Below are 16,790 nucleotides of genomic sequence, written 5' to 3' on the forward strand. Positions count from 1 at the left end.
AAATAGGACTGACATTTTTCCACGAAGACAATGGTGAAATGTTTTTGGCTCTACGATTAACCACTGCAAAGTTTTAACCGATTTTCTTTTGTTTCAGGTGGCGTAACACGGAATGGCACTAACAAGGGATGAACGGACGGAGATCGTGTTGATCTCAGGAGAGTGCGGCAGCAGACAGATCGCAGACGATTTCAATGCTCGTTACCCAGAACGGAAGCCCATTTCCCATAGTGCAGTGTGGAAAGTTCGAGTAATTTAAGGAAACCGGGTCGGTGGAAAACAAACCAAAATCAGGCAGGCCTCACACAGCGACTGACAAAGCTACATCCACTGCTCTGTTGGTATAGTTCGCGAAAAGTCCCACCCGCAGTACCCGTCGCGTAGCCCAAAAATGTGGTGTATCCAGTACGTCTATCCTGCGAATCGTATCTGTGCATAAGTGGTACACATACAAGATCATCTATTCCAACATCTAACCGAGGACGATCCAGGCCGACAAGTTGAATTCTGTGAGTAGGCCGCGGAACAAATCAGACAGAATCCTCGATTCACATATGGCATGCTGTTCTCGGACGATGCCTTTTTTCGTTTTTATTTTTGTCGGGCAAGGTGAACAAGCAAAATCACTGATACTGGTGTGACAACAATCCATACTGGTACGACAATTCTCGGGTTGTTTGCTCTGACCCGATGGTGTGGTGCGGTGTGTGGGGTACTAGGGTGGGTCGTTTTGCCACTTTTTTCCGGAATGAAATGTAATACCTGGCAAAAGTGGCCCACCCACATGGACATTACAGGTACAGGTTTTTTTCCAAATCGGATAATATCTTCTGTGAGAACTATTACCTCAAAGTTTCAAAATTTCACTGAAAATTACAAAAAATACCAAAATTGTTCGTTATTTTTAGTTATGTTAAAGTAAACATATTTTTGGATTTATACATGCCAGATGCTATGAAAACTGACATTCAAGTCTCAAAATGCCGTTATATGCCCCTGAGGTGGGATAGGGGTGCCTCCTCTGTGGCCGGCAAAGGGGGCAAATTCAGTAAAATTAAGCGTTTCTACAGCTATTTTCGTCCTTGCCTTTTCCTTCTACTGGTGGTTCATAGTGGTAGCAGAGAATTGTTATTTTTCACCATGACACTCCCACCCCTCCACCTCACAATACTACAACGCCCTTCTCCTGTCCCGATCTGCGTAACTCAGCGTCAGTATCAGGAACGAGTCGGATACGCTTCAAATTGGGCGCCATTTCTCAAGCGCTATATTTGGTTACTGTTGCCTTCAGCTTATATGAATTGGCCGTTACAGATAATAGTTTGCTAAACACTATTTTCACAGAAAATTCTGTATTTCTTTTTTAAAAAAGTCAATATTAATTATATCACAAAAATGACTTCAGTGACAATGAAGCAAACCTTGAAGAGAAAGCAGAGGAAAGCTCTTCTGAGGAAGAGACCAAACCCAGAGACAGAACATCTAAACCGAAGCTAGATTTGACTGAAACTGCTATGATTGCTCAGAGATACAATGTAAGCGAAAGTGCTGCGGCACATATAACATCAACTGTGCTTCACGCAGCTTTAAAGCCTGGAATTATAACTTCTCAACACTCTAGCAATATAACTCTGCTTTAATTGTGGACAGGAGCAAAATAAGGCGTGCGAAAATTAAAATTGCTCGGAATTTAAAAGAAAGTTCTAGAAATGATGATCCCATTAAAAGCCTATACTTTGATGGTCAAAGGGAAGACACTAAAACACACGCAGGCATCGTTAGAGAAGAGCACTTATCACTTGTGGCTGAACCTATCTCTCAATACGTTGGTGACGTGACACCATTCTCTGGCTCTGGCCATGACGAGACCACGGCTATTTTCGAGTACATCATGAACCAAATTGAAGGTGGCTTTGATGACGTTGAGGTTCTTGGGTGTGATGGAACAAACACTAACACTGGTTGGAAGGGAGGTATTCGTCGAAAATTAAAGGAACTAACAGGCTATTTGTCTCTTGCATTTTAATGAACTGCCTTTCCGAGCTCTCTTCACGCATATTTGAGCTAATTCAAGCCTCTATTCTTACACAGGTCCCATAGGTTCAAAACTATCTGACTGTGAAAAGCTTCCAGTGGTGTCATTCAAACCAATAAAATGTGACTTACCTCATCATAGTCAGAAGAACTCAGAAAACTCAGTAAAGACTTGAGATACTTATCTCAAGTCTTCCATTGCTAATGGTCCTCGTCACGTCTTTGAGGCCATTCGTAGGTCTAGATACTTACCAAATGAATACCAAGCTGTAATCCGTTCATCCATTCAGACGAATGTATTTCTCGCACTCCCAGAGAATGTTCTTTTCGCCATGATGGCTGATAATCTACTTGCTGTCCGACAAGATGATTTACATAAGATTCTTAGTGCTCGAAAACACGAAGCAGAGAATCTTTATAACACTATTAGATAGAACATCATTCCCAGACTGAATTTTGAGGCGAAAGATTACACTGAAATGATCTTTTGGGAAAGCACTGATGTTTCAATAACTGTACCACCCGTTCTAAGGACGGTATCAAACAAATAGCTCATGGACAAACTTTCACTTTCTGACAACACTGTGCCAGAATAGTCCTCCACCGTCTATCCATGCCACACGGTGGCAGTAGAACGGATAGTGAAATTAGTCACTGAAGTAGCCTCTCGAGTATGTGGTAGTGATGCTAGGGACGGGATCGTCAGGTCAACCTTACTTTCTAGGCAAGCTGTGTCTAAAATTTCAAAGTCCCAATTTGTGACAATTTTTCCTGACAGTGACGAATTGGATTAGTTCATCCGTCCCTATGTATGGTTAGTTGGTTGGATAGGGCTGGCGCAGGAGCCCTAGGTGCAGCCACCTCCACGTGGTAGACTATGGGACGCTTGGACAGGCTATATGACCAGGTGAGCGAGGACCTACACAACCGCTTAAATGTACTGAATTTGCCCCCTTTTCTGGCCCCAGAGGAGGCATCCCTATCCCCCCAAGGGCACATAACTGGCATTTTTATACTTGAATGTCAGTTTTCTAAGCAACTGACATGTATTTAACCAAAAAATGTTTACTTTAACATAACTAAAATTCATAAAGAACTTTGGTATTTTTTGTAATTTTCAGGTAAATTTTGAAACTTCGAGGCAATAGTTCTCACAGAAGATATTATCCGATTTGAAAAAAAATCTATACCTGTAATGTCCATGTGGGTTGGCCACTTTTGCCAGGTATTACATTTCGTTCCGAAAAAAAAGTGGTAAAACGCTGCACCCTAGTGGGGTACCCGTGTGGTGGGCTCACTCTTCACCGAGTGCAATTTAAATGCAATTACCTACCGTAACATGCTTGAGGAGGAGATCCTGCCATCCATCGCATTAGAGGATGTCTCTTCCCTTTGTTTTATCAACATGACGGGGCACCACCTCATTTTGTTGTGTGTTCGTGAGTATCTCGATGAGCAGTTCCCACTGATGGATAAGCCAGCGAGGACCTGTGGAATGGCCACCTCGTTCCCCAGACCTCACCCCCATTGGATTTTTTTTCTATGGGGCTACGTGAAATCCGTTGTGTATGCTACATAAACAATCACCTCCTACAACCAAGATAATTGACACGTGTGGCAGCATTCCTGAGGACATGCTGGACAGGGTAATGGATGACTGGCAGTAGCGGATACATTTAACGATTGCTCAGGAGGGATGGCACATTGAACAATTGCTGTAACATTGGTCAGTGGGCCAACATTGCCTGCGGTGTTATAGAAAACCGGTTAAAACTTTGCAATGGTTGGTCGTAGAGCCAAAAACATTCCATCACTGACTTCCTGGAAAAAATTGAGTCTTATTTGATGTGTCACACGATAGGGTTCTCATTTAAGAAAGTTCCCGCCATTTCAAGATGGCGACCGATGATGCCATATGTCTCAAAAGATTTCTCCCCTCGTCTGTTATCACTTTCTTTTTCCTTTTTCCCAATTTTGAATGGTTTGGATTTTATTTGAGTGTTTCCACACTTTTGAACCACCCTATATACATATACACATACACTGCTGTTTGTGAAAACAAACACCAGAAGGAATAACGCAAGTGAGTGACGCCAAGTACATGAATCCAGCAGCACTCCCAGTTCGCTAGAGGAAGACGGCGCTTTACGCAAGAGTCAGGTAGTGGAATGTGAAAAAAAAGCGAGTGTTACTATGTCTTATTGACATCAAAAACGAAAACAATATACGTACCCAAACGACTACATTCGAACGGAGCTGCGTGGTAGGCAATAGGCATGTTGGCACGATAATGAAGGATATGAGGAAGCAATGAACAGAAGAGAATGTACAAAGCGACTATTGGACAGTGGACCGCACAATGTGATCACATCATGGGGTAACATCTTGTTCGCAAAGCTGTGACGGACCTTAACGGTGTTCTGCATGAAATCGAAGCTAGGGAGAGGTAACTGGTGTGAATTTATCTGCGTTGGCTGCAAGTAACCCAGAGAACAACGAAATCAGGCTACAACGAGGGAGTAAATACTTGGGCTAGCGTGCTGTGCAGCAAACTATCATGGTTTCGGGAAAATCTCGATTTAATCTGTCGTACAATAATGGTGGCATATAAGATATATATCTATATTTGTAAACACGTACGTATATTGTCGAGCGTCAAAGATTGTGCGGGGCGCCATTGGATGTGACATGCGATCTCGGCTGCTACGCATTGAGGTCAACTTGACCAAAGACTGCTACATCAGGGAAATTTTAAAAGCCGAGGTCATACTCTTCTTCCAGCCATGTAAAGAATACACTCATGTAGAAGGTTACGAAGGCAACCAGGTGTACATGTACAGTATGAAATAGTCAATGTGACTATTAGGCCAGTCAATAAGGGATGATTTAGGGTCGAATAAGGAAAAAAAAGGTGGAAAGCTGGAACAAATTTTATTTTTATATAAGTGTCCGTAACAACATACTAATTTTGCACCACTCTATCGGCCCGGATTTGGCCAGCATCTTGGAAAAATGGCGCCAAGAATTAGTTTTGTAAATATCTCGCATGGTGAGCATTTTAGAGCATAACATGTTATTACAAAAAAATAATCTACATTAAATTCTCTACAAGAAATGTTCTCTTCATTTTTTTTTCTCTAGGATTCACCGTTTAGATGTTATAGGAGTGGCAAATTAAGCATTTTTCTTTCAGCATTGCTTTGTAGCAGAACTTTAACGAAAATTTTCTGATACTATTTTGTCTTAGTGATTTTTTAATATAAAATATAAATTAATATATTTTCATTTATTGCAGGTGTAACTAGGATAAGTAATCAGGTCTATTAGATCATCTATGTTCAAGATGTCAGCTGAAAAATATTTTATCTGTGAGATACTTCTCGGTGATGGTGTTACATGTATAGTAAAAGAAAAGGGTCTAAAAACATTAGTAGACTGCAGTATTAAAGTGAAAGATGGAAACGAATGTCAACTTAAGGGACTGAGAAATGTTACACTTCATGAAAAGTGCAGAAAAGTTTATACAAAAGCAAGTAATAGCAAAGCGTTGCTGTCACAACGTACTTCATTACCTACGTCGATAACCCTTAGGTCAGTTGTACTAAGCTTTAATTTTCAAGAAGCATGCCTGTTTCGTAGACAATGTATATCAGATGAATTTTTAGAGACAGAGTAAATAACTTGTGAGTGAACGTGAGAGTGTACATCGCGTCGAAACCATTCAAGTTAAAGATTCTATTATGGAAGCTAACAAGGAAGAGTGCCAATTTTCATTCAGTGAAATTTTTCCTGATTCTAATGATGCACTGAAAAAACTAAACTGAAAGAAAATTACTCAGGCAGGCTTCTTGAAAATTAAATCTTAGTACAACTGACCTAAGGGTTATCGACGTAGGTAATGAAGTACGTTGTGACAGCAACGCTTTGCTATTACTTGCTTTTGTATAAACTTTTCTGCACTTTTCATGAAGTGTAACATTTCTCAGTCCCTTAAGTTGACATTCGTTTCCATCTTTCACTTTAATACTGCAGTCTACTAATGTTTTTAGACCCTTTTCTTTTACTATACATGTAACACCATCACCGAGAAGTATCTCACAGATAAAATATTTTTCAGCTGACATCTTGAACATAGATGATCTAATAGACCTGATTACTTATCCTAGTTACACCTGCAATAAATGAAAATATATTAATTTATATTTTATATTAAAAAATCACTAAGACAAAATAGTATCAGAAAATTTTCGTTAAAGTTCTGCTACAAAGCAATGCTGAAAGAAAAATGCTTAATTTGCCACGCCTGTAACATCTAAACGGTGAATCCTAGAGGAAAAAAAATGAAGAGAACATTTCTTGTAGAGAATTTAATGTAGATTATTTTTTTGTAATAACATGTTATGCTCTAAAATGCTTACCATGCGAGATATTTACAAAAAACTAATTTTTGGCGCCATTTTTCTAAGATGGTGGCCAAATCCGGGCTGGTAGAGTGGTGGAAAATTAGTATGTTGTTACGGACACTTACATAAAAATAAAATTTGTTCCAGCTTTCCACAATTTTTTCCTTATTCGTCCTTCATTGACGCCTATATGGCTTCTATCTGCAACACTATGACAATTACGTCCAAGGTGACATCATAGCGACAGATTGCGAGAGAAGGTTGCGTTCCTTGTGAACAAATTAACTTCCGTAACTGGAATTGCATTTAAATGACACTTTGCTGATACACTGAATGCCTTAATACCGCGGTCCAGTTCGACGATGGGTGTCGTGGACGCAAAAGGGAAGCTAACATCCCCTCTCCCATATAAACATGGCAATGACCATTGAGCTAAAAAAGACTGAACAAACGCCACTCATACCCCATTTACAACATTCATCTTTTCTCCATAACCAAGTCAACAGTACTTTAAGAAAACCAATTATCCTTGACTGGAATATAGATAAGATAAAATTCTATTAAATTGGCCACTTGCCTAGATGCTAATTTTTTGAATCTGTATTTTTACTTAAAACATGTGTTACGTATGTTACCTACCCTGCCTTCCTGTATACTTTAAAGATAATCTCATGCCTCCGTTTTCGGGGGACGGATTTATAAAATCCATCTCCGGAATGCCCCGGACAAAATCCATCTTCCGGAATGCCTCGAATTTGTAGGTATACTGTTTTTCAATTTTTTTTTTTTTTTGACAACTATAAATTACTCATATACTGAGTTCTCTTTGAAGAATTCGATTCATTATTGAGATTCTTAGTAATTACTTAATGTATTATGTTGGTAATATAAAGGCAAACTCCTTATCAAACTACCATGACAAACTGAAAAGCGTTCTTGGGTTCATTGAAAAAGGAAACAGAGAAGATCTTCTCATTGTAAATGACTAATCCAAAAATATACGACACGGCAATTGTTTTCTTTTATATCAATTGACGATAAATAAACAGATCGTTGCTATTATGCATTTTTATTCACACCATATACCTACAGTTACAGGATGTTTGGTAATCCAGCTTTAAAGAATTTACTGTGTAATCGATACCCTTTATTTTCTTCATATGTTCCAAATATTTACTTCCGGAGAGTACCCGCTAACAAATGAGTTAAGAAGGATAAATGACGTAAGTTCTTATCTCACGCGGCTACTTGCAGGTCAACTCTTATTAGCAGAGTGATTGTACTGGATAGTTTTAAAACCTATTTCAACGGGCTACTACTGTAAGAGAATGTGGACGGGTAGAACAGAATATTTTCGAGTAATCTTTGAAACTCAGATCTTTATTTGAATCGAAGAATGTAATTAGCAATCAGCAGGTAATCAGCAATTTAAATTATAGTGGATGTGTGCTGCACAAAATGATTTTCACCATGTACAGCACTTATAAAGAACAATAATATGTACATAATTAGTAATTTCATTACAAATACGTAATCATAATCTACATTAGTTTTGTTTCATATACTTTTTTTCCGTCCTTTGGAAGTTGAGCACTTTTCAATGAAACCTACGTAGATACGGTTCACTGCAATTTGATCATACGATACTGTGATTGAATTTTTCTTACGTATTATTCACTTGGGTACTTTTGTAGTTTACAGTGCCTAACATTACAGACATACAGGCAATGTAAAACAACTATCAGACTATCGTAAGAAATGGAATATTGTTTCTATTGCGTAAAAATTTGTCCTTATTACCATAATGAAAAACAAACTTCTCTCAAACTATTCTTTCTAATTAATACTTTCCGCTGTTATCTCCATATTATTAGCTTTGAACTTCGAAATTCAAATTCATTGGATGTGAAATCTATTTTCAGAACATTACTGTTTTGTTAACACATTCATGATATTTTACTTAGGATACTGACGCAGTTGGTGGAAAGTTTCTCTATTGTTCTTTGTGGTTTTCATGGATTTTGCAATTAAGTATACTAACTTTAAAAATATTTGTTTTAGGAAGTCAATGATCCTCCTTTTTAATGTAAGCTTTTAAAAACTGAAATTCACTGAAGAGCTTATAGACTTTTTAAAAGTAACAAATTTTGACATCGGAAGTTTTACTTTAATAGACAAAGTTCACTTGTACTTACGTTTTCCTCTCTGATGACGATACGGCAACTAACTCGTAAATTTGTGCTCCACTTAGTGAAGTATTCACTAGAAAGAACGCTCGTTTATCTGAAATACACAAAAGAGAGAACAATTGTAAGTCAGAAACATACAGTGGGGCACGCAAAATGAAATATTTCTTAGCTATCGATATTGGCAAGCAACAAATTACTTCGTAACCCGTTTCATTATTACATTGATGTACAACACTTAAGCACGAAAAACATACTGACTCCTATAATGGAGTTCAATTAGTGTTATTCAGGTATGAAAACGCAATACAATTTATACTATTTCAGAGTACAGATCCTCTACTACTGCAACTGAGTGCCACAATCTGTGAATTTCGGCGGAGCTCAGCCGGCGAAGCTTTGTCCTAAATAAACAAAACAAAATCGGTACGATGGTGACTATATGAACAAACTGGTATAGAATATGCACGATTGACATCAGCACGATATACTAAGAACAAGATCAAGCAGTTTTTTGTCATTTCTTTTTGTGGACACTTCGAAGTTCAGGAACACTTTGTAGTGGAATCTATTCTTGGCAACAGCCTTCCTAGACCATTCCAAGAACATATGAAGGGTAAGGGGAAAAAAGAAGGAATGTCACCAAACTAGATTTTCGAGAAAATGGTGTTTTAATATGGAAACCGCGTACAAAATTAATAGAGTTAGTAAAATATTTTGCTCCTTTTTACATGCACATTTCTACATCTACGCATGATGGCATATACAGTCAAATAGTACCAAGAGTCAACAAAAGATAGGACAAAGCACCCATTAAAGCACACACACATGGACATTCCTTGTTTTTTCCCCTTACCCTTCATATGGAGTAAGCATGCAGTGAATATCCTCATCTTGAAGAAGGCTGGCCACAGCCGCTACCCGATGAGAATTTTCATTCACCAAAAATTAAATTCGAACTTGTACCTCTACGAAATAGTTGGACATGGTGGAGTAAAACATCACTGTATCTTGCACTTGTCGCAGATTCTCGTTGTTCCAATAGCTCCAACTCGCTACGTTCACTGATCATTGTACCGGACCAGAACATGATGTCGCCAAACGTTCTGTTCCTTTCCATGCCTATACCGCGAACAAGGTTCAAGTAAAATATTTTAGCGTCCAAAATCAAACGCTAGACTACATCTGCTTCATCCCATTCCTCATTTGAATAGGTAAATATGGTCTCGACACCGTCGAAGCCGAACCTGTTCCTAACACGTTTTTAACGAGATATACATTTTACAAGTATACATGCACGAAGCTCTACGTCACTCAGACCTCTTTCAAGCTTAACGTGATACGTGTATCCCAGCACTATTGTACACTTGATTACGTAGTTGGCCAGCCGTACGAAGACGATTGTTTCGCAGATAAGAAACAACGGTCCTCTGCTGGTGTGATACTGTGAGAACACTCACCTGTGGTACATCTCGAGGCATTTTCCTTGTCTAGTACCTTGACCATAATCTTCACGAATAACGCAGGTAAATAACAGCTCTGGTCTCTAAATGGATGAAGAATTTGAATGAATGGAAGCGTAGTTCCCCATATTTTCGGAAAACATCCTATTCTTAAGTGTTGGATAATATGTATATCAAATATGGAAAACTAGGTACATATTCCTTCTAATATACCGATTTTTATTTTTAAACTCTATTGAACACCAAATTTACTTTAAAAAGTAGCTTAAGCAGTTTACATTGTTTCCTACTTGAACAATTTGTGATCACTAGATGAGTACAGGAAATGATTAAATATTTAGCTGCAATGAACCAGAGACCGGAGACACTGAAGAAAAAGAAATGGGCCAAGAGTACAAAATAAAGGAATATTTATGTTTACATACAAATATTTTGAAAAAAAGGTTGAAATATATGATGAGCTATGATGAATTTATTTAATTACATTGTTATCCTAACACGAAGCAAAGCACAGAAAAGCTTAACTATTATTACTATGATATGAAATGTCTTTGGCATGAAATTACAGATATTGCAGACTCGTTCGTGCATACAAAAACTATTTTAGACAGATGCTACCAATTTATTTTATTCGTGGGAATACCGCAGTGATTACAGAACAATAATGTCTTGAGATACAATGACTCAACTACACGATCAAATAAATCGTTCTTCGAACGAAACACTACTATATTTCTTAGATAATTTAGTGTTTCACTTTAAACAAACTTTGTGCTTCTAAAAGCTTATACAGTGAGCTCAAAAAAGGAACAGGCATTTGAACTAAGATGGCTTTAACTACTATATCTAGATTAAGTGTCTTATTAATATTTTGTGTAGTACCCTAGGCACGGATGGTTGAATTCATCTGCATTCTTTCGGACATCAATTCGACAATATGTATTTCACACACCTTTTGTGAGATTTCAAAGTTCGTCTGAGACTCAGAATCATCTGGTTATGAAGTCACGGATGTCTTGACTTCAACTCAAATGTGTTCGACTGTGTTGAAGTCTCGGAACTGTCAATACACCCCCACGACTTCCTCTAATGAAACACTTATATATATGCTTCCTATAGTATCACATTTTTTTAAAAGAAATTTATGTTAATTGTAAGAATCAAATAGTTGAATCAGATCTTTTGCTCGTAAGTGCAGTTGATCAAAACTACATACAGCACCTTAGAAGAAGTTACAAATATTTTTTTCTCGAAATAGATATCTATTTTTGTATAATAATAATAATTAAAAAAAGGAACCACTAAAAATACCCAAGGAATTAAAGAATGCTTATTGTTTTAGTTCCTTTACTTATCAATTTTGGTTTGATTGAACAACTCATAGTATCCTTCAGCAATTCCCTATGAGACACGTACACATAACAAACAGTATGCCCCAGTGTTTAACACCAAAAGTTGGTTGCTTTCCATTTCAACTCACATTTTTTCATATTAAACAATTAAGCTTTCTTCCTCGAAATAAAAAGGCCAAAGTACTATACGATTTTTGTCAACTACATATACAAACAAAAGTCTGCAAATTTCAATGTTCCGGCAATGCTGCAATATTCCCATCATATAAATCGGTAGGATCTTTCTAATCTAATTTTTATACGAACAATTTTGTAGCAAAGGTATAATTTCATATTAAGAACACTTTGTGTTCGGATAACAATATTTAGACCTTTACTACTCTTCGTTATACACTGACGCGTCACGAAATAGGCACACACGACTGTTTGAAGTTCTTGCATTGTCACGCACACATATACGTTGCCCCGATTACTCGCATTGGGGGCACAAATAGGCACGACTTATGGCTGCAGGGAGCAGTAGTCATGACAAGGGTAATGCGAAACACATGACATTAACCGAAGGCAGATTGTTCATGTTCGACGAATGGGTAACTCCATTGTAGAGACTGCGAATTAACTGGGGTTTTCGCGTACCACAACTGGAAGAATGTGTTGAGACTATGCAAATACAGGGAAGAGATCCTGGGATCGATCACACTACAAAGATCAGTGGACTGCGCCGGCTGAGGTGTATTATACCGATCAATAGGGCCATGGAACAGTGGAAATGGGTAGCCTGGAGTGATGAGTCCCAATTCCGAATGCCGATGCGGAAGTTCGAATCTGGTGACAACAGCATGAAGTCATGCATCTAGCATATCAGGATGGTACAGTGCAAGATGGTGGGGGGTATGTCTTCATACAAAATATTACAGCCTGGTATGTCTTCAGTTGGACATTATTGGGACAATTAGTTCGCGTAAGAGGATCCCTGAATGCCAACCGGTATGTGGACATCCTGGGTGACCATGTACACCCATCCATGACCATGGTTCATGCCGGCAGAACGGGCATTTTTCAGAAAGATAACTGTCCAGCCCACAGGTCCCGGACAACCGCAGAGTGGTTCAAGGAACATTTTACCAACCATCAGTTAATGCTGTGCTCTTCCCCTGCCCCGAAGTGTAGACGTGAATCTAGTGGAATACTTGTGAGATGTCGTGGAAAGGATTGTACAGAGCGGACAGTCCCTACCACTGAACATGGCGTAGCTGTGGGCCACTGCAGATAAAGCATGGCTTGCAATATCTTCAAACGACATCCAGAAGCTTGTGGAGTCACTATCTCCTAGTCGCGGCAGTTCTTAAGGTCAGAGAGAAGTGGACACGATACTAGGAAGGTGTGTCTAATTCAGTGTATGTCAGGGTATTATTGTAATTGAAAGGAAGAAAAAAAAGTTCTTCACGATTAATCACATATTTCAATCAACTGTATTTACCCGCGTTGATCCTCATTAATTCCAGCTTTAATGCATCTTCTTCAAGTATCTACAACAGTGTTGTAGCATGATTTCATAGGTAAGTTTTCTACTACTTACCGCATTTAAAATAGATGACAATTGCTATATGAATGCTACTTATAAAAATGTCACGCTAAATTGGCAAATACTGTCTCACATATGGCAGCACTGTCCGTAACTATAATTACGGTAACTAACTTACATACTCCCGTAAAACAAGATGACTTGGAACTCTGTAAGCAGATCACCTGTTTAAGTGTATCTTGGAACTTCGTCGCATTAAATCAATATAACTGCTTATGTTATTAATGTTAAATTTATCGCTGATGTTGGACACTTCAAGTCTTATACTGCACATCTGTAGTATGTATGATCTATTAATTTGCTGAGAAACTTTTCAGAACATCCTTTACTATCGACTTTCAGAAGGTCAATAAACCCTAAAAAGAAACTGAAGAATTATTCCTTAGAAGTGACTAGTCCTAAAATATAAGATACGGAAGCAGTGTTTTTCTTTTTGTTAATTAAGATTGTGGACTTATCAATATTATTATGTATTTTCATTCACACTCTACACCTACAAGTCAGAGCATTTGATAATCTAATCTAACTAACTAACTAACTAACTCTATGGCCTATGGAACCCGCAGGTTTAGTGCCGCGTTCACAAAAGCTCTCCACTGACTTCTATCCTTAGCTAATTGCATCGATAATCTAATCTAGAGGAATTTATTGAGTTATCCAGTTCAACTGATTTATTGAGCTATCGATATCTTTTGTCTTCTTCACGTATTTCAAGTATTTTCTTTCTGGACAATTCTTGCTAACAAATGAAAAAAGACTTCAGCAAAATTACAAAAACAGCAACAGTTCTATCTCCACCGGCTACTTCCGGATTAACTTTTGTCAGAAGAGTGACTACGATAATTTTAAATTCACAACGAAGACCCGTCTTTAGTGTATCACTACTTAGAGAAAAAAGAATATGTTTCATATCTTCCGAATGTTCCTTGGAATTGAGATCTTTTAAATGAAACGAAAAACTATCAACAAAAACTGTACCATAGATTTCACAAGTAAAATGAAAAAATGAAATGAAATCTTTAGTTTTACGTCCCACAATTATGCCGGTTAGGCTAAAGGAGACAGTAATTATGAGAAATGAATGAAATGGTGGAATGATGAAAGTGGGAGGAAACGGGAGAACCCCGAGAAAACCCACGAGCACGGTGTTTGTCCACCACAAAGTCCACACGGCGAGGGCTGGGATCGAACCAGAGACCCCAAGCACCGGAGGTGAACGCGATTTCCCAAGTAATTAGCACTTTATATGAAAATATAGAAGCGGCAAATTTACTACTTTGATATTGTAGACATAATTTTCACTATATGCAGCATAAATTATACATTAGAAATACACAGGGATCATGAAAGTTTTATTGACTTCTTTAGTAGTACATACATTTGCGTGTGCACAAAAATATTCCTTTACTTTTTAAGTCTAAATTGTTAAGGCCTCAGGTCCTCTGTACACTATAGGTTAAAATCATGTTTAAATAAGAGCTTTAATTACCATAATACAATACTAATCTGCATGTGTTCCTGTGAGGAACAACATTTTCCTTAGGCAAAAATACAGATTGCCTTTCTTCGGAATGGTTTTTAAGTCTAAATTGCATTAGATGTTTGGCTGACCACATACTAGGGTGCAGTATTTCAGCTGTAATGAATCAATTATAAGAATTTATGTTTTCCCTAATTAATTCAATAACGGAAACTATCTCAAAGAAAGGAAACTGATCATTTTGCTTAAAGGATCCATGAACATTTAAGGAAAAATACTGATCATCACAGGAACATTGAAGTTAGTACCACGTTATATTTGATGACAATTAGTTTTAAGCACTTTAATTCTTTACTTGTCCTAATAATAAATAGCACAGCACTTTCATGTTCAGAAATAATCATTACCATTTACAAAAAAATCGTCACAATATATTAATGTAGTGCTCAAATGTAATTATAGTTACAGTTACGTCCTATTTTGAAATAATTAAATTGAAAAAATGGAGCTTTTAAGCTGCAATTAAATTTCCACGAAAGTTTTAAATTTCCAAACTGCACATACGTTAGCAGCATCTATTGACATCATGAAGACAGGTAGTGATACCTACTAGCTTGATCCTATACTACTAGGAATTAGCGTTATGCACAGACAGGGGCTGTATTACAAACAGGACATTCTAATAATAAATAGCAAACCCTGTTCATGTTCAGTATCATCTTTATCCATTTTGAATTAGTTAAATTGAAGCAATACAGTTGAAAATGAAATAAAATCTTTGAGTTTTACGTCCCACGGTTATGCTGGTGAGGCTAAAGGAGACGGTGATGATGAGTAATGCATGAAATGGTGGAATGAAGAAAGTGGGAGAAAACGAGAGAACCCCGAGGAAACCCACGCACACGGTATTTGTCCACCGCAAAGTTCACTTGGCGGGGGCTGGGATCGAACCAGGGACCCCACGCACCAGAGGTGAACGCTCTACCACTGAGCCACCGCGCCCCCACGATTTACAATACGATGAATACACGAAGGAAGAAAAAGTACATGACTGGACGTGACCTTCGGCGTACCTTGCTTATACGTTACCAACTACGATACCTAGTCCGATACACACTCTCATTCTTGAAATCAGTGTTTTTTTGCTCAAAGCACATAGTTTGTATCAGAATTTCCTGTTGTGACTGGATAATCCAGTGTCCCCTTTTTAGAACACCTCTGACGATTGCATTATCATTATAATAACGAATGGAGGAAACATTCGATTTTTATGACAACAATTCCTCTGTAGGTACGAACTGAATGATACACAAACTGTGTTCTTGCGGAGCTCATCCGAACATGATGTTGATCGGTGCCCACGGGGGTTATTTTTGCAATGTTGTCACCAGAACGAAATTTAACAACCAACGGAAAATGGCGTAATCATTTGCTATTCACTGTCGAAATACATTGTTAATGCTTTAAGCGGCTTGCTTGCAGAATGTCCCAGTTTTAACTAGTAAATTAAAATAATTTGCAATTGTGTTGTCTATGGTGGACTTCCATACGACCCTCCTGACTGTCTAGGAATCCCTAGCCTGTTTGCTGGACATGTATTGAGTTTAGGTGTTAGACTAAAGAATTTAGTCCATCCTTGTGTTTTATTGCTGAAGTTAAGTTTCCCCACAACGTCAAATTGGACATTTCATTCGCACCAACCTAACACATTTCATTTATGTCACATTCTGATACGGGGTAATTTTCCAGAATATCAGATTGACATTTACGAAAGTCTAATATTGCAGCCATTAACAGTGATTTCGTATAGATAAGTTGTACGTGGACGAAAGAAAATAGCAGATTGTAAAGAAAGTTGCCATCCTATCCTTATTCTATAAGACCCGTCTAGATGTTCGTCAACTGGGCTACAATTTGCCTTCGGATAAAATACTTACAAATTTTAGTATTGTTTAAAAGAAACAGACAGCCAACTTTCCACAAAACAAACCTAAAATCTCACAACAATGCTTTAACTAAGACTATCAAGTTAAGGCGTGTTCTCAGATGCACATCTTTACTGACACCTTATGCAGACTTAGATTAGGTTCGACTTCCAAATAACGCTGAACTGGATACTAAATTGTTTTCTTCCTATAATATTCTATACTAATACAACAGAAAAGACAATTTGATTTACAGGATTGATAGTGATTATCATATTTCCATAATCTGCAGCAATCACTTGGTACAATACATTCATTAATTCCTCCGTATCATTTGCTGAATAGATAGCTTTGGGAGGGAC

At 37.9% G+C, this 16,790-nt stretch overlaps 1 protein-coding gene and 1 non-coding gene across 14 annotated transcripts in view; both read right to left on the reverse strand.

Annotated features, from left to right (window-relative positions):
• The window catches only part of RhoGEF2 (Rho guanine nucleotide exchange factor 2), a 656,727-nt gene that overhangs the window by 170,782 nt on the left and 469,155 nt on the right, over positions 1-16,790 (reverse strand). For all 13 annotated transcript variants that reach the window (XM_081725662.1, XM_081725656.1, XM_081725658.1 and 10 more), the window contains one exon: positions 8,633-8,720. In XM_081725662.1, coding sequence (XP_081581788.1) covers positions 8,633-8,720 — 88 coding nt within the window. The remainder of the gene's footprint in view (positions 1-8,632; positions 8,721-16,790) is intronic.
• Positions 15,434-15,505, reverse strand: TRNAQ-CUG (transfer RNA glutamine (anticodon CUG)). The gene has a single exon. It is a non-coding gene; the product is annotated as a tRNA-Gln (tRNA).

Source organism: Thermobia domestica, chromosome 9 (genome assembly GCF_964235325.1).
Source record: "Thermobia domestica chromosome 9, izTheDome1.hap1.1, whole genome shotgun sequence".
NCBI lineage: Eukaryota > Metazoa > Arthropoda > Insecta > Zygentoma > Lepismatidae > Thermobia > Thermobia domestica.